Raw genomic sequence first — 19,573 nt, 5'->3', positions numbered from 1 at the left:
TGCCCATCTTCTATGCCATTCCTTCCTATCTACTTCATTTGAGTTTTGCTGGTTTCCTCATTGAAGAATGAATTTATGCACAACTCCAGACAGTGTTCATTGCCCTGGAAGGCCCTTAACAATTCAAATCCTTTCCAGTCTTCAAAGATCACTTAAATCCCATCCCTTCTATTGCCTCTTATTATTTCTTTAATTCTCATCAACTATCTTCCATTATTTCATGTGTCATCTATCTTCCATCAACTAATTCCCATCTGAATTCATTGCATCACAGAATTTAGGGAATAACTGCACACTCATCACTCCTCCATGTCAATCAGTTTTGTTTCCCTAGTAGCCTGTAAACATCCCAAGGGCAGAAATAGTATCTGATACTTCTGAGCCCTTTTTCGATGGAGTAAATACGTCGTCTTTACTCCATTTCAAGCATCTGTAAAGAGATTCAACAAAGGCAGCAGAAGAGGATGTGAAGAATTCATAGCTTTAATAACAGATTATGTAGGGGTGGGGATGCTAGCTGCTTTCCTATCCATGCCATGCTCCAAAGGTAGAGTTTCCCTTCTCCTAAGATCCAGACAAGCCCTGTTTCATTTCTGAGCCAGAAAGAGCACATCTTACCGACTTTTATTTATCAGATAGACTCCATCCTTAATCATTTCCTCCTCTTTCCATCTTCCAAGAGAAAATATTGTTGGATTTTTACATCTCTCATAGGTAATGGTCATGTCTTCCTCTTTCAGTTCTTTCATCTTAAAAGTCTCAACCCTTAAGTTTTCTACTGGTCATCAAGACCCCTATAACCTCTAAGTTTGTTGGGGTGATTTCAGGAGTAGATGAACTAGAACAATCGTTTATCATAACTGGGACTGGGAAAATGGACAAAGAGCCCCTACAGAAGTCTAGATTACAGAAGCTTTGCCCAGAATCCTTAATCTGTGATCATTTCAGTCCTGGACTACAACCTTATCTGACTCTGGTTAAATATCATTATTTCATGTGTCTTCTAGTTCCCTCTGTTTCCTTCAGGGATTCTTCATGTTCTTCCCTGCCTGTCTCTATCCCCTGATCATTTCAAACCAGTCATGGGGTTGCTGGCCTAGTTACTGAATGCAAAGCCATAGAAGAAGGAGCCCAGATAGTGGGGCCAGGAGGGTTCCTGAGGAAAGAGTAACTCCGGTGTCTGAGGGGAAGAGATGCAGCTTTTCTAAGTCTGGCAGGAAAGCTCGGGCATCCTCCAAAGCTGCCTGAGCTGCCACCGTGAAGTTGGGGTCACCAGAGATCAAAACATCAAAGACACAGGAATGGAAGTAAGCGTCTTCTACGGGCAGCCCTTCCTTGCACAGCTGTTTGGCCGTATCAATGGTTATAGCTCCACGACGACTGCGTTCTGAGCGAGAGAGTCGCTGACTTGGGGGACACCCCCCAACACAGAGCTGCAGGTCCTGCTCAGCAGAGAAGGCCCTGGCCACATCCTCTGCTACCTTGATGGAGAAGGAGAGCTGCCCAGCTGTCTGCCGAATGATTATAGTTGTGCCGATATAGGCAGCTCGGATCTCCACATGATTCCCAGGATTAGCAGTTCGAATGGACAAACTAGAGCCCCCAGGTCGGTCACCTCCATTGATAGAACCATCTTCGAAGGCTGCTGGAAGATTGTCCACCTCAGCCTGGTAGACCTTCTGATCAATGCATTCCTGCATGTTCTTAAAAATAATGGTGAGCTGTGAGGGCAAGAGGGAAAACAGTTCATTTGGGGCTCAGTACTTTGTCCCCTTACCACCAGCAGGCTCACACACAGTCAGGGATCTGATCTGGGCCTCCAGAGTGGTCTTCTCTCACTCTGAACTCTTTGTACTCTAGTATTGCCCAGCGGTCCCTTCAACCCCTCCCTCTCCTTTTTGGTCTCAATCTCAGCAACTCACAGGAGAAAGAAAAGTTTCCCTTCTGTAACTCCTCAACCTAGGACTCCTCAGCTTTCCCCTCAACTTTCTTTTATGTTTTCTGCATTTGAGTGAAATTCCCAGGGAGGGAAAGTGACTTAAGGAGCAAGTGTTGGTGGGAGGGAGTGGCGGGAGATGTCGGAGAAGTGGAGGAGGAGGAAAGGGAATGGCAGCGTTGCCGTGGAACAGTGAAGATGAGAGGGAGTGGTACCGTGGGGCGACCATGAGAGGGTTTGGAGGAGCTGCTGAGTCCCTGACCTTCCGGGTGGCGGTGGCGTTGGCCCCCGATGCCACAGGGGAGCTGGTGGCCTGGACAAAAAGGAAGTCATTATCCAGCAGGGGCCAAGCTCCTTGGACACGGCACGTGTGAAAGTGGTGGTGGAAGCTGCGCACGTGGGGGTCCCCAAAGGAGGCGCAATGCAGGAAGCCCGGGGGACGACTGTGCAGCCGGGAAAACTGGCCTTCATAGTCACAGGGGTCCGGGGCTGGGGGGCCGGAGGAGCGGACAGGGCCTGAGCCTGGAAGGGCGGGGCCGCGGGGCGGGGGAGGGGCCGTGGGGCCCTGGCGGGAGCAGTTGTACTGGATCATCAGGTCTTCGATGCCGTGCACCGCCGAATGGAAGGCCAGGTCCCCGCGGCAGGTGCGGGCGGTGCGCCGAGTACAGAGAGCGTAGGAGCGGAGGGCTCGACAGAGGCCACCGGAGCCCGCGCCACCCCGGCTCCCTGCTCCGGCTCCTGCTCCTCCTCCTCGAAGTGCTCCCGGTGAACCCCCACCTCTAAGGCTCAGGGTGGATGATACATACTCAGCATTGCAACGGAGGATCTTGCATTGAGAATGAGCTGAGGACAAAGGGAGAGGATTGTGAGAAGGCTCCTAGATCCCGGCTCAACTTTCCCAAGTCTGATGGAGGGGGTGGATTTCAGCTGCTCCTAAAACCCAACTGAGCCCGAGTTCCAGTCCTATCCCGGGTCCCCAGGCCCCAGCTCCCTAGTTCCTGTGTTCGCTGGGTCTTGATGAAAATGTGTAAGCCCTCTAGATCTCTTCTTCCTCTAGATGAAGCGCTTTTCCAGTGCCCTTCCCCAAGGCGAATGGGAAATAAAATATATCTGTTTGAGAGTTGGGAGAGTGACTGGAATTCCCCAGCACCCATCCCTTCTCCTCACACATGCTCACCTGCCCACCCTTGCACAGCAGAGGACCCTCGGTTCCCCAGCCCTTCCCTAGCCCTTCCTTACCATGTCCACAGAGGAGCAGCAGGAGAGTGAGAGTGCTTAGAGTTGGGGGGCTGCCATGGGGGGACCAGCCTGGATTCCCCATACCTATCCGGCCAGGTCCCCCCAGGCTCCGGCTCTTTCCAGCTGATGACCCTCCTACCTAGTGAATTTTGACCGGACCTCCTGTAAGGGACTGAAAAAAGAAATTTGGCTGGGCATGGGGAGAGAGAAGAGTTGAAAATCATTCAGGATGATGTGAAGAGAATTTGCGAAGATCAGGAAAAGGATGAGCGGTCAGGAGTTGGGGAGGATAGGGTTCCCCAAACGAAGTGTGGCTGTTAAGCCTCTGTGCCCTGCTCTTGTGGCCACTTATGCAATACCCTGAGGTGGGGGTGGAAGGAAAGTTGACTGGACTGGCGGGGGGTGGGGGGACATGGGCAGAGTCCACTGTATTGCCCCATCCTGAACTACCAAACAACAGAAATATCAAAACAGGAGGAATCATGTGGATGGATCAGACCCTAGTCATCTCAGTGGGCTCCTCAATAAGATTAGGATCTGAAAATACTTCAGAAACATACCTCTTATTTGCCCTTCCCCGTCCAGAGGGGATACCCTCCGGGGATCATTCATTTCTCTTCCTTCTTTGTGTCAGAATTTTTTGCAAGGAGTGAGGGTGGAATACCCGTTCCCTCTCTAGAACATCAGTATTCAAAGGGAAAGGGACCCATCTCATTAATCTGCTAGAGAGCTAAGAGTATAATCCCTCTCTCTTAACGAGTAACGGGATGCAAACCAAGCATGCAAACCAATATTTGTGCTGAGTCAACAGTTTTTGTGTTTTTTTTTTTTAATTTTTCCAAATCTGACTGAAGAACCACTCTTTTCATCTTCCTTTTGCAAATTCAGAAGTTCTCAATCTTTTGATGAGGACAGGCCTTGGGGAGGGCCTAAGCCCCTCTTGCCAAACTCCCATTTCTTGGGGTTAAGATACGAGTGGAGTCAGAGTCATGCAGGAGGGAGAATAGGGTGGCAAGACTAGAGTGTGGGGATAAACAATTTACAAGGAGTAGCCCCACCCTTGGAAGCCCAATGTGAAGGGCACCGCTGAGTACAAGCAGGGTGGAAGGGTACCAATGACTAATCATCTGAGGCTAAATTTGGTCTTGGTGAGAAAACCACAGAATAGGGGATATGCAAAACTCCTAAAACTTCATCAGAAGTCTGAGGCAACAGGGTCAGAGAAGGCTAAAATGGCCAGAGGAGAGATGGAAGATTAAACTTCAAGAGGCCAGTGGCCAGCAACCAGAAATAAGACAGGAGAAATGGAGATGGGGCACCTTGGTATGAAAGAGATCCTAGCTTTTGTACAAGAGACATTCAAGTAGGTGTCATAATTTTCTGAAAGTCTAACTTCATTCCAAAAGTTACTAAAGGAATTGCAATTTCATTTTGACTTACTGTTTCCAGAGGTCAAACATTACTCTGATATCCAATTCTCCAGCCATGACTGCCTACTCTGTCGGTCAGCTCCAGCCAGGGGATCCCCCGTCTCTTTCTCCATGTCTCCCCCAGGTTCCCACACCGGCTGCAATCTCACTGAGGTCAGGGAACCGGAGAAGTTTTGGCGTGGGGGGAAGGGGGAGTAAATGGCTGGCCAGAATACTGGACAGCTGAGCGGGGGAGGGAGGTGGCTACTGAGTTGACTGTTTTAAAAATAGCTAAGTCCAAAATTCCAGGAAGGTTAGTTGGGGGTAGGGTATGGGTGAGGGGAGTGGGGAGGGTAGGAGGATTAGAAAGAATATGGAGTATAGGGTGCCAAGTGGGGAAGGGGAGACAGAAATATCATAGGCAAGTCAGATATCCACTTCCAGGTTATGTGACTAGTCACTGCCTACTCCAGGCAGCCCTCCAGCATTCTCAGTAAAAAACTCCCAGCCTTTAAAAACTAGAGTAGGTAATTACATACCTTTCTTTCACCACCCTCACCCCTGCTATATTGAATACTGCATTTAGTTTCTACTGAACACATCTAAGAGGTAGCTGACTTCAAATAAGGTCCATAGCAGAGGGAGTTCACAGCCCCTCCCTCATCTTTGCAGAGTATTTCAGAAGGACTAAAAAAGCCAGCTGTCCAGAGAAGAAATCTGAGCTCTGAGTTGCCTAGGAGGAGGGTTTGTTTCAGTCTACCAGCCCAGATTCTTGCAGCTGTTTACCCCCCTACCTCATCCATTTCATTCCCTTAGTTTATACAGCCATTCCTCTTCCCTCGCTCTCACCAACTCACACACAAAATATAAGCTTCTGCATTGTTAGAGGAGGAGGCTAACAGCAGAGGTGAAGAAGGAATAGAGACAGAGTTTTTTAAAGGTTACTCATCCACAGGGGAGGGGGACTTGGAGAGATAAACCAAGGAAAAAAGAGATTCAGAAAGATGCTTTTGTAGAGTAACATAATCTTGTGACCTTTTAAGATATTGCAACCAAGGGACTTAGCCATGTCGTATTTTTGCAGCCATAGGCATCTGGGATCATCATCTCTTATACTTGCCAAGTGAAGTGACTACAAAGGCTGATTCCAAATAATGTCACTAAGGCATTTGATTAATTGGCTTTGCATTTAATTCAGAATCTAGAGGTCTACACAGTATTATTCTCTTCATTATCCATATATTTCTGAAAAATTTAGATTTCTCTCAACCACATGAGTCCATAGCATAAGGATTTTATTACAAAAATGTAAAATGCCAACCAAACTATTCAAATGACTTTAAAACACAGTAATTTGACTAGGAAGCTCCTTTGAAAGGAGCCCCTTAGAGAAATGGCTGATTTCAGGTATGGGTCAGGAATTGCTCAAGATAAGCAAAGAAGCCTTCAAAAACTATTAGAACTGTATCAAAAGGACTCAGAGCAACTAGAATAGTTTACACTGGCTAATTTAAGTGTCAAAATGGATACTATTTGCATATTTGATATTTCAACTATCATCTTTGTATCAAATATACTTAAATCTATGAGTTTGCTGCAATACTTAAAAACACAGACTCATTATTGGAGAGCGCTAGGGGATCAACTCATTATTTTGAAAACTGTTAATAATTGGAAAGAATCAAACATTTATCTTATCTTTCCTGTGGGAATTCAAGAGGAGGGGGAAATTTCTCTTTATAGAAGTTTTCCAGCAGATAAATGAAGAAGGAATGGCATAATTAGAAAATCAACGTTTATAACTCCTAATACATTAATGTGTCTAGGCGATGATCAACAATGGCTACTATCCATCATGAAGGGAGAAACAAAGATTGTGTCCTCCTGATCACAGGTGGATTATAAATTCCACCTATTGGGGCGCCTGGGTGGCTCAGTGGGTTGAGCCGCTGCCTTCGGCTCAGGTCATGATCTCAGGGTCCTGGAATCGAGTCCCGCATCGGGCTCTCTGCTCAGCAGGGAGCCTGCTTCCCTCTCTCTCTCTCTCTCTCTCTGCCTGCCTCTCTGTCTACTTGTGATCTCTCTCTGTCAAATAAATAAATAAAATCTAAAAAAAAATAATAAATTCCACCTATTGAAGCAGGCATGCAAAAAAGCCCTTTCAGTCTGAATCTGATCTAGTGTAGAGCTAACTACTAATTTACAGGAAATACAGGAGACATCAAATGACACCATAGAGGCACAAATCCAGATTGTGAGAATTCTCTACAGGACAAAATGACTTGGATTGTTCAACAAATTCAAGAAAAAGAAAAAGAAGAAAATGGAGAGGGAACTTAGGCATTAATAGAGACTTAAGAGACATCAAACAGTTGCAGAGTATGGATTTTATTGGATTCTAATTCAAGAAAACAAACAAAAATTATGAGATAGTTGGGGAAATTTGAATGCTAATGAACAATTCATGAATACTTAATGATTTATAAAGTTAGTGTGATAAGTGGTACTTCTTAAAAAGCAAGAGCTTATCTATCTTGGAATATTTACAGATGAAATGATATGATAGCTGGAATGCTTATAGGCATTCAATCTTACAGAAGATTGAAACATGCACTGATAATTGTTCAGACTGGGTGATAGATAACTCAGGTATTCATTACCCTAGGATCTTTTCGTAAATGTTTGAAATTTTCATAACAAAATTTTAAAGTCAGAAATTATCTGTGAGCTCTTTGTGTGTGTGTGTATGTGTATGTGTGTTTGAGTATGTGTGTTTAATCATCATCCTTGTCAAAACCTATCTACCAAACGCCACCCAGAACAAATTTATGACTATAGATTTGTATATATACAAAGTTGAGTTTGTACTCAACTATATATATATATATATATATATATATATACTATATACAAAGTTGAGTTTACAGAGAGAGGGACCTCTGACTTGTGAATGGACCCCTTTGTTTCACTTGCAACAGAAGAGTGATTTAAGAATGGGTGATGTTGAGAAGGGCAAGAAGATCTTTGTTCAGAATTGTGCCCTAGTGCCATACTGTGGAAAAGGGAGGCAAGCACAAAACTGGGCCAAAGCTCCATGGTTTATCTGGGCAAAAGATAAACCAAGGGCCTGACTTGTCTTATGCAGATGCCAACAAGAACAAAGGCATCACCTGGGGAGAGGAGACACTGATGAGTATTTGGAGAACCCCAAGAAGTACCTCCCTGGAATAAAAATGATCTCCACTGGCATTAAGCAGATGAGGGGAAGAGCAGACTTGATAGCTTTTCTCAAAAAAGGTACTAAGGAGTAATAGTTGTCCACTGCCTTATTTACTACAAAACAAAAATATCAGATCCACCTGGACAAGGGTACTCATCATAGTGGAAATAGTTTAATTATTGTTGAACATCTGTTGGTGCCACATGCTATGCTGAGTGATCTGGTGATAGCATTTCTAATCCTCACAACAACCCTGAAAGGCAAATTTTATCCCCATTTTATAGGAACCGAAGTGCTTGAAGAGACCATCTTGTCTCAGGTTGCCTAATTCAAGTCCAGATTTATCTGCCCCAGAAGTCAATATTCTTTGCATTATAGCTTCTTCTATAGGCTCCCAGGTGGCTGAATTTAGATGGAGAAAAGGGGAAAAAAAACAAAAGATACAGATTTAGGCAGGATGCGAGAGAAGGTAGACCAGAGAAAACAGTCCCGAGATCTTCAAGTTAGAACACTGGCTCAGAGAATGAGTCCACCACTGAGGGTAAGAAGAGAGATGGCTGGCAACCAGCTTTTATATAACCAAGGAGTTAAACAAAATTCTAATATAGTTCAACACGTTTGAACTATATTACTAACCCTCTAACTTCTACCAGTATGTTGAAAACATAGAAGATCATCATTGGATAGCCTCTTTTATTTCGTGTCAAATGAAAGAAACAACAAGGAAACAAGATACTTTTTCAAAATTCACTTCAGATAAACCTAGTGATGGTCATTAGGTCATTAATTGTTGTGGTAGAAGGGCCTATTTGAGAAGTTCACCATTTAAGGAAAGTTTGACTTTTTTGGCAGCTTGTTATGTTTCCTTTTAAGAGGCGGTGAGAATGCTATAACTCATTTTCTTTCTCTTTTGGTTTTAACTGTTTTGAAGTTCAGAGGAAAATATAATCTAGTTATAGTATTTATATACACTTGGGTTTTTGTTATATTTTTTTTCTATAACTTTTGAATTTTCTATCTTTATGCTAGTTTTTGTTATATTTGTTTTGGTTGCATGTGAGGTGTTGCTTACATTTTTGCAACTCTCTTTAAACTTCTTGTGGATAAATTAAAGTTAAAATGAAAACAAATCAAATATTTTTGGAAGTGTGAATTTAAATTAAAGTTAAATAAAAAGGCGTCATTTTTCATAGCTTGGAATTTTACCATTTTACCCATTTGGAACTATTCCATAAAGACAGACTCTTTACTTTGTACCACCTTTACCTACACATTTGGTGTTTTTATCATTTCCTGGAAAGGTGAAGAAAGCAGTGCTTGCCCTTCCCTGCATTAAGAAGAGAGTTCCAAAAATAAAATGCTTCTAAAATCGAAGACTGCTAATGCAGTAAAAGATGGGTTTCTTTTGGTTGAATTTATTAGGGTGTTAGCAGTATGGGATTATTTGGGATTGAGAGTTTATAAATCGGTGGTTCTTATTTTGGAGGATCACAAACTCCTTTTGAAAATCTAATAAGAGATATTAGCCCTGTCCTCAGAAAAATGTTCAAATATGTGCCTTGACCTTTTAACTACAATTTCTTGAGGGTACATATACCTCCTGCAAGGGGGGCTGGAATAGACATGACTCTTCTTCACTGCAAAAGCCCTCAATCCTGGCCACCAGACCACCAAGGAGCTACCCTTTACTATGGATAGTGGAGAGAGCAAGGCAGACACTTCAGTAAGGCTCTCAATACCCAGCTCAAAGCAGTAATGGAACCATGGGCAGATTCTGCTCTTCCCACTCTAAGAGTGTTTCACTATGGCTTTGAAGCAATTCTATTCTGGCCGTCAAGTAGTTCTGAAAAATATCTGAGTTGCTATAGCCCTTACAGATTAAGTTTTGTTTATTTGGTTTATATTAATTTCTATCTTGAGGTCTTACAGAGGGGAAAAATATCTATTAACTCTTTGGATAAGAACTCAATTTTGTCATGTTGCCATAAAATATTTTTATGCTTTATTTTCCCCCACCTTCAGGTGAAGAATTAGGCACACTATTAAAAAGACTTTAGGGACGCCTGGGTGGCTCAGTTGGTTAAGCAGCTGCCTTCGGCTCAGGTCATGATCCCAGCGTCCTGGGATCGAGTCCCACATCGGGCTCCTTGCTCAGCGGGGAGCCTGCTTCTCCCTCTGCCTCTGCCTGCCATTCTGTCTGCCTGTGCTTGCTCTCTCTCCTTCTCTCTCTCTCTGACAAATAAATAAATAAATCTTAAAAAAAAAAAAATAAAAAGACTTTATTTTTTATAGTGGCCTTGATTATGTTCGTGGCTCCTGGCCTCCTGGGAGCTACAGGTCTTCTAACAACTGGAAAAAAAAAAAAGGATTAGTCTCCTGAATGAGAAGATGAATGTGCATAACTGGTGAGGGTAGAACAAAGGCAGTGAGAGTAATGAGAGAGAGAAATTAGGGTTCACGTGTGGTGGAACATAATAAGGTGTGTCATGGGGATCTTTTTTCTTTTTTTAGCCCATCCCCTGCCCATCTCCCCTCCAGCAGCCTTCAGTTTTTTTCTCTATAGTTAAGGGTCTCTTAGGTTTGCCCCTCTCTCTTTTTTTTGCCCCTTCCCCTATGTTCGTGTGTTTTGTTTCTTACATTCCACATATGAGTGAAATTGTATGGTATTTATCTTTCTCTAATTATTTCACTTAGCATAATACACCCAAACTCCAATCATGTTGTTGCAGATGGCAAGATTTCATTCTTTTTGAGGACTGAGTAAATATTTCATTATAGTATGTATTTTATATGTATATGTGTGTATGTATTATATATAACACATATTCCATTATATATTCCATTATATATAATATGTATCATATATACACATATTATGTACATATATATATACATTATACCCACACACACCCCACATCTTTATCTGTTCATCAGTCAATGGACATTTGGGCTCTTTCTGTAGTATGGCTATCGTTGATAGTGCTGCTATTAGCATCAGGGGGCATGTGCCCCTTCAAATCAGTATTTTTTTGTCCTTTGGGTAACTATCTAGTAGCAATTGCTGGGTCATAAGGTAGTTCTATTTTAAAATTTTTGAGGAACCTCCCTACTGTTTTCCAGAGTGGCTGCACCAGTTTGCACCAACAGTGTAAGAGGATTCCCCTTTCCCTAAATCCTTGACAACATCTATTGTTCCTGTGTTGTTAATTTTAGCCATTCTGACAGGTGTGAGGTAGTATCTCATCATGGTTTTGATTTCTGTTTCCCCGATGATGAGTGATGTTGAGCACCTTTTCATGTGTCTGTTGGCCATCTGGATGTCTTCTTTGGGAAAATGTCTATTCATGTTGTCTGCCCATTTCTTTTTTTTTTTTTTTTTTAAGATTTTATTTATTTATTTGACAGACAGAGATCACAAGTAGGCAGAGAGGCAGGCAGAGAAAGAGGGAGAAGAAGGCTCCCTGCCGAGCAGAGAGCCCGATGTGGGGCTCGATGTGGGGCTCGATCCCAGGACCCTGGGATCATGACCTGAGCCGAAGGCAGAGGCTTCATCCAGTGAGCCACCCAGGCTCCCCTCTCTGCCCATTTCTTAACTGGATTGTTTTATAGGTGTTGAGTTTGATAAGTTCTTTATAGATTTTAGATACTAACCCTTTATCAGATATATCTTTAGCAAATATATGCTCCCATTCCATAGGCTGCCTTTTAGTTTTGTTGACTGTTTCCTTCACTATGCAGAAGTCTTTATCTTTTTTTTTTAAGATTTTATTTATTTAGGGGCACCTGGGTGGCTCAGTGGGTTAAAGCCTCTGCCTTCGGCTCAGGTCATGATCCCAGAGTCCTGGGATCAAGCCCCGCATCAGGCTCTCTGCTCCGCGGGGAGCCTGCTTCCTCCTCTCTCTCTGCCTGCCTCTGCCTGCTTGTGATCTCTGTCTGTCAAATAAATAAATAAAATCTTTAAAAAAAAAAAAAAAGATTTTATTTATTTATTTGAGAGAGAGAGAGAGAGCACAAGCGACAGAGAGCACAAGTGGGGAGGAGAGGGAGAGGGAGTCTGATGCGGGACTCCATCCCAGGATTCCTGATCATGACCTGAGCTGAAGGCAGACACCTAACCGATTGAGCTACCCAGGCGCCCCAGAAGTTTTTTTGTTTGTTTTGTTTTGTTTTTATTTATTTATTTGACAGAGAGAGAGATCACAGTAGGCAGGCAGAGAGAGAGGGGGAAACAGGCTCTCCGCTGAGCAGAGAGTCCGATGTGGGGCTCGACCCCAGGAGCCTGAGATCATGACCTGAGCCGAAGGCAGAGGCCTAACCCTCTGAGCCACCCAGGCGCCCCGCCCCAGAAGTTTTTAATCTTGATAAAGTCCCAATAGTTCATTTTTGCTTTTGTTTCCCTTGCCTCCAGAGACATGTCTAGCAAGAATTGCTGAGGCTGAGGTCAAAGAGGTTACTGCCTGTGTTCTCCTCTAGGATTTTGATGATTTCTATCTCACATTTAGAGCTCTCATCCATTTGGAGTTTATTTTTTGTGTATGGTGTAAGAAAGTGGTCCAGTTTTGGGGACGCCTGGGTGGCTCAGTTGGTTAAGCAGCTGCCTTCGGCTCGGGTCATGGTCCCGGCATCCTGGGATCGAGTCCCACATCGGGCTCCTTGCTCATCAGGGAGCCTGCTTCTCCCTCTGCCTCTGCCTGCCATTCTGTCTGCCTGTGCTTGCTCTCTCTCCCTCTCTCTCTCTCTGACAAATAAATAAATAAAATCTTTAAAAAAAAAAAAAAAGAAAGTGGTCCAGTTTCATTCTTTCGCATGTTGCTCTCCAGTTTTCCTAACACCATTTGTTGAAAAGACTCTTTTTTTCCTGCTTTGTCAATGATTAGTTGACCATAGAGTTGTGCGTCCATTTCTGGGTTTTCTATTCTGCTCCATTGGTCTATGTGTCTGTTTTTGTGCGGTACCATACTGTCTTGGTTACTACAGCTTTGTAATAGAGCTTGAAGTCCGGCATTGTGATGCCACCAGTTTTGCTTTTCTTTATTTGGTTACTTGGGATCTTTTGTGGTTCTATACAAATTTTAGGAGTGTATTATCCTCTGTGAAAACGTGTCATTGGAATCTTGGGTATAAAGTAACCCAAATCTTTTAGGCTTCCTTGCCTGCAGTTCTTCTCAGTGCGAGCTCTATTAACATTAGAGAAGGGACAATTCTTTGTTTTGTGGAACTGTCCTGCCTAGTGCAGGACAGTAAGCATTCTTGTCTCCTCTCTCCTGCTAAGTGTCACTTGCATCCAGTTGCCACTTGCAACCCAGTCACTGTAAATTTTTAAATACCCCTGCATATTTCCAAAGCCCCACTCCTACCCCAAAGATACCACCATGATTGAGGAAACCTTCTAGATATTCTCAATCCCAAGTGGTTTCACACTACCATGACCTACACTGGATAAACTGGATTACTGAAAGTGTTTTTTTTTTTTTTTAAGATTTTATTTATTTATTTGACAGAGAGAGAGAGAGATCACAAGTAGGCAGAGAGGCAGGCAGAGAGAAGGGGAAGCAAGCTCCCTGCTGAGCAGAGAGCCCGATGCGGGCGCTCGATCCCAGGACCCTGAGATCATGACCTGAGCCGAAGGCAGAGGCTTAACCCACTGAACCACCCAGGCGCCCCCTGAAAGTGTTTTTACGTTATGGATCATCCTTGCTTTGGAAACAGGTTTGGGGTGTGTGTATGTGTAGCTCAAGGACACGACCTTCCCAGTACTCTCATATAAGAGAGACGGTTGATTCCTTTTACTTCACATTCTTGGTTTCTCTCTGGAGCCTCCCAAGCATGGGACCACACAAATTTAACCCTCAGCCCCTTTCCCTGTAGATTTGGATTTCAAAGCCATGCTCCCAGAGCTGTAGGGATTTCCTACACCCCAGTCCAAACAGAGCAGCTCTGGTTTGAGCTGTTTTACATTTTGGGATTTGGGGCATGCTTTCATTAAGAAAAAAAGAGTTCTATTGCTTAAGTGGATTGAAAAGCCAACAGATTATATGTTTCTAAGTATCTCTTTTGGTTCCAAGTCTTTATAATTACGGCTGTTCCCCAGTCCCATCGTTTGAGCAGAACTTAGAAACTGAGTGGGCTCTAGAGACATTTATACTGTTAAATCGCACAGCAGGATATCTCCTCCGTGTCAGACATTTTAGGCCTCTTGGGTATTGATTATTGCAAATTAGCAGAGCTCATGAGATACTTCAAGGTGAGTTTTCAGTCTGTGAATTACTACTCCTTTGGGTCTACTTGCTGGATTTTTAGTTATACAGAGGTGATATTCACCTGGACTGTTCCTCAAAAGGACTTTGGGTATTTTGAATGATTCCTGGACTCCAAGCATACACAGACTCCTCTGTTTACCAAAGAGCTTTTGGCATACTTAGATGATGTCATTAAAACAAATCGAACTGGTAGAAGAATTTGTCATGAGAGACAATTAATAATTAGGGTTAATGATTGATGCCTTGTGTTTTTTTGTTTTTTTGTTTTTGTCCCCGGACATTTATTGCTAATCAGGTGAAGATTTCTCAGTTATTTAGGCCTGGACTTCAGCCAATCCTGTATCAGGAATAATGTCTGTCATTGTCACCAAATGTTAGATTTTATCTCCTTCCTTCGTTACATCTTAGATTTGTACTGTATTAATCAGCCAAAACTAACCTGGATCCTGGTGCCAACCCAAGGAACTTTCTCAGCTAGTTGAGAATTCAAGTGTTGATGGAGCACTTAAAATTTGCTAGAAATATTTGATAGAATGAAGGCCTTCTAGGAGATTATACAGTTTTGTCATGGAGATGAATATACACAGATGAAAAATAACAGTCTAATGCAAAGTAAATGTAATACAGCACTTAATGGAAAAGTGTATATTCAGTGCCTGAAGCAGCAGCTCTTGACTTTGGCTGCATGGTATAATCATCTGAGGAGGTTGAAAAAATTCTGAGGTTCAGAGAATACCCCAAACCAATTAAATCAGAACTTCTGGGGGTGGAACACAACCGCCAGGATATTTTTGTTGTTAATACTCCCTGTGCAATTTCGCGTGTGGCTGAAGTTGAGAACCACTAGTCTAAAGGGATGATGAAGACAAGAAAGTCTGTGTAGACAGGAATTTCTGTGGGCAGTAGGAAGAGTTGAGATTGATGCCATCTGGCATTGTGTGGGAAAATCTGATGTCACAAAGGGGCTAGGAGATCCTATGGATCTTATAAGTATACTTTATTTATTTGTCAGAGAGAGAGAGAGAGAGCACAAGCAAGGAGAGTGGGAAGCAGAGGGAGACCCAGGCTCCCTGCTGAGCAAAGAATCCTATGTGGGACTCCATCCCAGGACTGTGGGATCATGACCTGAGCCAGAGGCAGACACTTAACCGACTGAGCCACCCAGGTGTCCCAATCCTACAGATCTTAAAGCTCCAAGTAAAAGACAATCTCAAACAATTTGGAGAGGAGCTATGAATTCTACTGCCAGCTTTGCTACTGGTGTGCAGCAGAGTTCCCAGAATTTCTTCACTCCCTCTGGTGAAATTAATTGCATTTTGTCTCATTCAGTTCTAGTTTTGTTTGTGTGTAAAATCTTTCTACTCTTTAGTTACTTTGTTGTTTCTCTATAAAATTTTTAATTGTAGTAAAATACACATACTATAAAATTTACTATCTTAACCATTTTAAAGTGTACAGTCCGGTAGTTTTAAGTATATTCACATTGTGCAACGAAATCTCCAGAACTCTTTATCTTGCAAAACTGAAACTCTGTACTCATTAAATGTAAACTTTTCCTTTTGAGGTAATTATAGCTTTATATGCAATTGTAATGATACAGAGAGATCCCATGTACCCTTTACACAGTTTCTCCTGATGGTAACCCCCTGGGAAATGTGGAGGCCAAGAAAAACAAGACTGTACCTACCTTGAGTCTAGCCCTGACATAAGTACAGCCATCTTGACAAAGCAAAAGCTGGCACCTTGCACCCCCTCTCCACCCGCTCCCCTCCCCTCGGTAGTATGTGTGAACAAATAGTTAGCTTGCAGAAATCACAATCCTGCAAGACAGGAGTCTCCCTCAGTTTACAAATGTCCCAGTGCTAAATCTCACTAACAAGGACGCTTGATAGGAGGAATGTGACATTCCACCAAGAAACTCCCAACTGTCTTCGTGTTAGTGCCTCACTAGAGGGAAAAACGGCCTTGGCTTGGTAATAACCAGGCCTCCAATATCCTGACAGTCTTCTTTACCCTGATAGCCCTTCTGAATATCCCCTTTGTCCTCACCCACCTCTGAGTCCACACCTACTCTGCCTTTAAAAACTCTGACTGTAGTCTGGTTCAGGGTCCAAGTCCCTACTCCGCTGCGTTGGGGATACTTGGACCCAAGCTTAAGCTTGTCAAATAAACCCTCGTGTGATTGCATTGGTGTTGGCTCCTTGGTGGTCTCTCAGATGCGAAAACTCGGGCATAACAGGAAACTATAGTGCGATATTGCAATCAAGATAGGTTACTCCATCACAAGGATCCCTCATGTTGCCATGCCTACTTCCCTCCCATCTCCATCCCTACCTTAAAATTAGTAAAAGCTCATCTTCTCCATTTCTATAATTTTTGTCATTTTAAGAATGCTATATAGGGGCAACTGGGTGGCTCAGTTGTTAAGCATCTGCCTTCAACTCAGGTCATGATCCCGGGGTCTTGGGATCAAGTCCTGTGTCAGGATCCCTGGAATCTGCTTCTCCCTCTCCTGCTCCCCCTACTTGTGTTCCTTCTCTTGCTATCTCTGTCAAATAAATAAATAAAGTCTTAAAAAAAGAAGAAGAATGTTATATAAACAACCATATAGTGTGTAACCTTTCAGGATTAGCATCTTTTTTTTTTTTTCAAGATTTTATTTGTTTGACAGAGATCACAAGTAGGCAGAGAGAGGGGAGAAAGCAGGCTCCCTGCTGAGCGGAGAGCCACCCCTTTAGGATGTTTTTTGTTTAATAAACTGCCAAACTGTTTTCCAGGGTGACTTGCACCATTTTACATTCCCAAAAGCAATGGATGAGTAATCCAGTTTCTCTGCATTTTCTGCATTCTCACCAACATTTGATAGTCATTTTTTTTTTTAATTTTAGCCATTCTGATAGGTATCTAATTGTGATTTCAATTTGTATTTCCCTAGTGGCTAATAATGTTGGACATCTTTCATGAGCTTATTTGCTCTCTGTATATCCTCTTTGGTGAAATGTCCCTTCATGTCTTTTGACATTTTCTCATCAGACTGGGTTTTTTTACTGTTGAGTTTGAGAGTTTTTTAATATATTCTAGGTAATGGTCCTCTGTTGTGTATGTGGTTTACAAACATTTCCTCCCAATCACTGCTTGTCTTTTCATCCTCATAGCAGGGTCTTTTGAAAAAAAAAAAAAAAAAGTATTTAATTTTGATGAAGTCTAATTTATCAGTTTTTCCCTTTTATGGATCATGCTTCTGGAGTCAAATCTTTGACTAGCCCTAGCTCATGAATAGCTTTTTTTTCTTCCTAAAAGTTCTACACTTCACGTTTAAGTTGTTGATCCACTTTGAGTTAGTTCTTATATAAGGTGTGAAACTAAAGTTGAGAGATTTTTTTGTTTGTTTTTGGGTTTTTTGGCCAATGGGTGTCCGATTTCTTCAGCAAAGTATACTGAAAAAGCTATTCTTTCTTCATTTAATTGCTTCTGTACCTTTGTAAAAAAAAAAAAAGTCAGTTTGTCATATTTGTTTGGGTCTATTGCTGGGTTCTTTTTTCCGTTTCATTGGTCTGTACATTTATTCTTCTGCCAATACCACACCATCCTGACACTGTAGTCTTATAAGTCTTAAAAATGAGTAAGCTGATTCTTCCCAGTTAATTCTTTTTTTTCAAAACTTTCTTTAATTTATCTTTTAAAAAATGTTTCTAATAACATATGTATTATTTGCCCCAGAGGCACAGGCTGTGAATCATCAGTCTTAAACAATTCACAGCACTCACCATAGCTCATACCCTCCCTACTGTCCATAACCCAGCCACCTTATCCCTCCCACCCCATCCCACTTAATTCTTCTTTTTCAAACTTCATTTTACGTAATCATTCTAGCTCCTTTGCCTTTCCATTTAGCTTTTAGAATAATTTTGTCTATATCCACAAAAAATCTTGCTAGGATTTCTCCTTCACAGTTTTTTTTTATTGTATAAATACTCATATAACATAAAGTTCACAATTTTAATCATTCCAAAGTGTACAGTTCAGTAGCATATAATACATTTGAAATGTTTTGCAGCAGTCACCACTATCAAGTTCCAGAATGTTTTCATCTCCCCCAAAAAGAAACTCTGTATCCATTATTCAGTCATTCCCCAACATCTGGCAATGACCAGTCTGCTTCCTGTCTCTATGGATTTGCCTGTTCTGGACATTTCATGTAAATGGAGTCATACAATATGTGATCTTTTGTGTCTGGTTTCTTTCTTTTAGCATAACGTTTTCAAGGTGCATCCATACTGTAGCTGGTATCAGTACCTCATTCCTTCTTATGTCCAAACAATAAGCCATTGTATTTATATACCATAGTTGTTTATCTGTGATTTTATTGATTGACATTTGGGTGGTTTCTACTTTGGCTACTGTTAATAGCATGCTGCTATGAATGTGCATGTATAGGATTTCTTTTGAGTATCTCTTTTCAGTGCTTTGTGGTATAATGTACCTAGGAGTGGAATTATTGGGTCATATATACTATGTTTAACTTTCTGAGGAACTGCCAAACTGTTTTCCACAGCAGCTGAAACATTTTACATTCCCACCAGCAAAGTGTAACTGTTCCAATTTCTCCTCATCCTCATCAGTACTTGTTATTTTCCATAATTGTAGCCAGCCCCAAAGTGTGAAATGGTATCTTATTGAGGTATAGGCTTGCATTTCCCTAATGACCAATGACATTGAGAATCTTTTCATACGCTTGCTGGTTGTTCTGAGTATCTTCTTTGGAGATGTTCTATTCATTTGCTCATTTGAAAATTGGGTTGTTTCTCTTTTTGTTGTTGAAATGTATTCCCTTTACCCTTGAAGGGTATTTTCCCTGGATATAGGAATCTCGGTGGACAATCTTTTCTTTCAGTGTTTGAAAAATTTTGTGCTCCTTCTTCTGGCCTCCATGATTTCCAATGAGAAATCTGCCATTGTTTTTCCCCTACAAGTAAGGTGTCATTTTTCACTGCTTTCAATATTTTTTGTTTTTAGCTTTCAGTAGTTTGACTATGATGTGTTCTGGCATGACTTGGTTTGGGTTTATCCTCTTTGGGATTTGCTCAGCTTCTTGAACACATAGGTTTTATCCCTCTGCCAAACTTGAGGAATTTCTAGCCACTATTTCTTTTCGTACTTTTTTCAGTCCTGTTCTTTTTTTCTTCTCCTCCTAGAAATCCAATGATATCATAGATCTGTTGTTATAATCGCACAAGTCCCTGAGACTCTGTTTTTTGTTGTTGTTGTTGTTGTTGTTGTTATCTGTTGTCCATGTTGAGTATTTTTTATTGTTCTGTCTTCTAGTTCACAGATTCTTTCCACTGCCCCCTCCATTCTGCTGTTGAACCCATCCACTGAGATGGTTTGGTTTGGTTTGGTTATTGTATTTTTTAGTTCTAAAATTTCCATTTAGCTGTTGTTGTTGTCATCATCATTGTTGTTGTTGTTCTTTTTTTTTTCTTTTTTTTTAGTTCTTCTTTTTCTTCTT

At 42.0% G+C, this 19,573-nt stretch overlaps 1 protein-coding gene and 1 pseudogene across 4 annotated transcripts; one reads left to right on the top strand and one right to left on the bottom strand.

Moving 5' to 3' along the window:
* Positions 1-686: 686 nt before the first annotated feature.
* LOC111162072 (hemochromatosis type 2 (juvenile)) lies at positions 687-4,781 on the bottom strand. 4 transcript variants are annotated; one of them, XM_022526271.1, is made up of 5 exons: positions 4,616-4,731; positions 3,176-3,347; positions 2,743-2,779; positions 2,199-2,249; positions 687-1,721 (listed from the first exon to the last, which is right to left on the bottom strand). In XM_022526271.1, exon 5 carries the CDS (start codon positions 1,698-1,700, stop codon positions 1,101-1,103), a length of 600 nt encoding a protein of 199 aa, XP_022381979.1. In that variant the 5' UTR covers positions 1,701-1,721; positions 2,199-2,249; positions 2,743-2,779; positions 3,176-3,347; positions 4,616-4,731; the 3' UTR covers positions 687-1,100. The 4 variants fall into 4 exon arrangements, with proteins under 4 accessions (XP_022381979.1, XP_022381976.1, XP_022381978.1 ...); XM_022526268.1 differs by having other exon boundaries at positions 2,199-2,779; positions 4,616-4,781; XM_022526270.1 differs by lacking the exon at positions 4,616-4,731 and having other exon boundaries at positions 2,152-2,249; positions 3,176-3,473.
* A 2,796-nt stretch (positions 4,782-7,577) lies between these two features.
* LOC111162086 lies at positions 7,578-7,895 on the top strand (annotated as a pseudogene).
* The last annotated feature ends 11,678 nt before the right edge of the window (positions 7,896-19,573 follow it).

The sequence above is a fragment of the Enhydra lutris genome, unplaced genomic scaffold (assembly GCF_002288905.1).
Source record: "Enhydra lutris kenyoni isolate GAN:26980312 unplaced genomic scaffold, ASM228890v2 scaffoldscaffold88, whole genome shotgun sequence".
Taxonomy (NCBI): Eukaryota; Metazoa; Chordata; class Mammalia; order Carnivora; family Mustelidae; genus Enhydra; species Enhydra lutris.
This window is presented reverse-complemented; position numbering and strand designations above follow the sequence as displayed.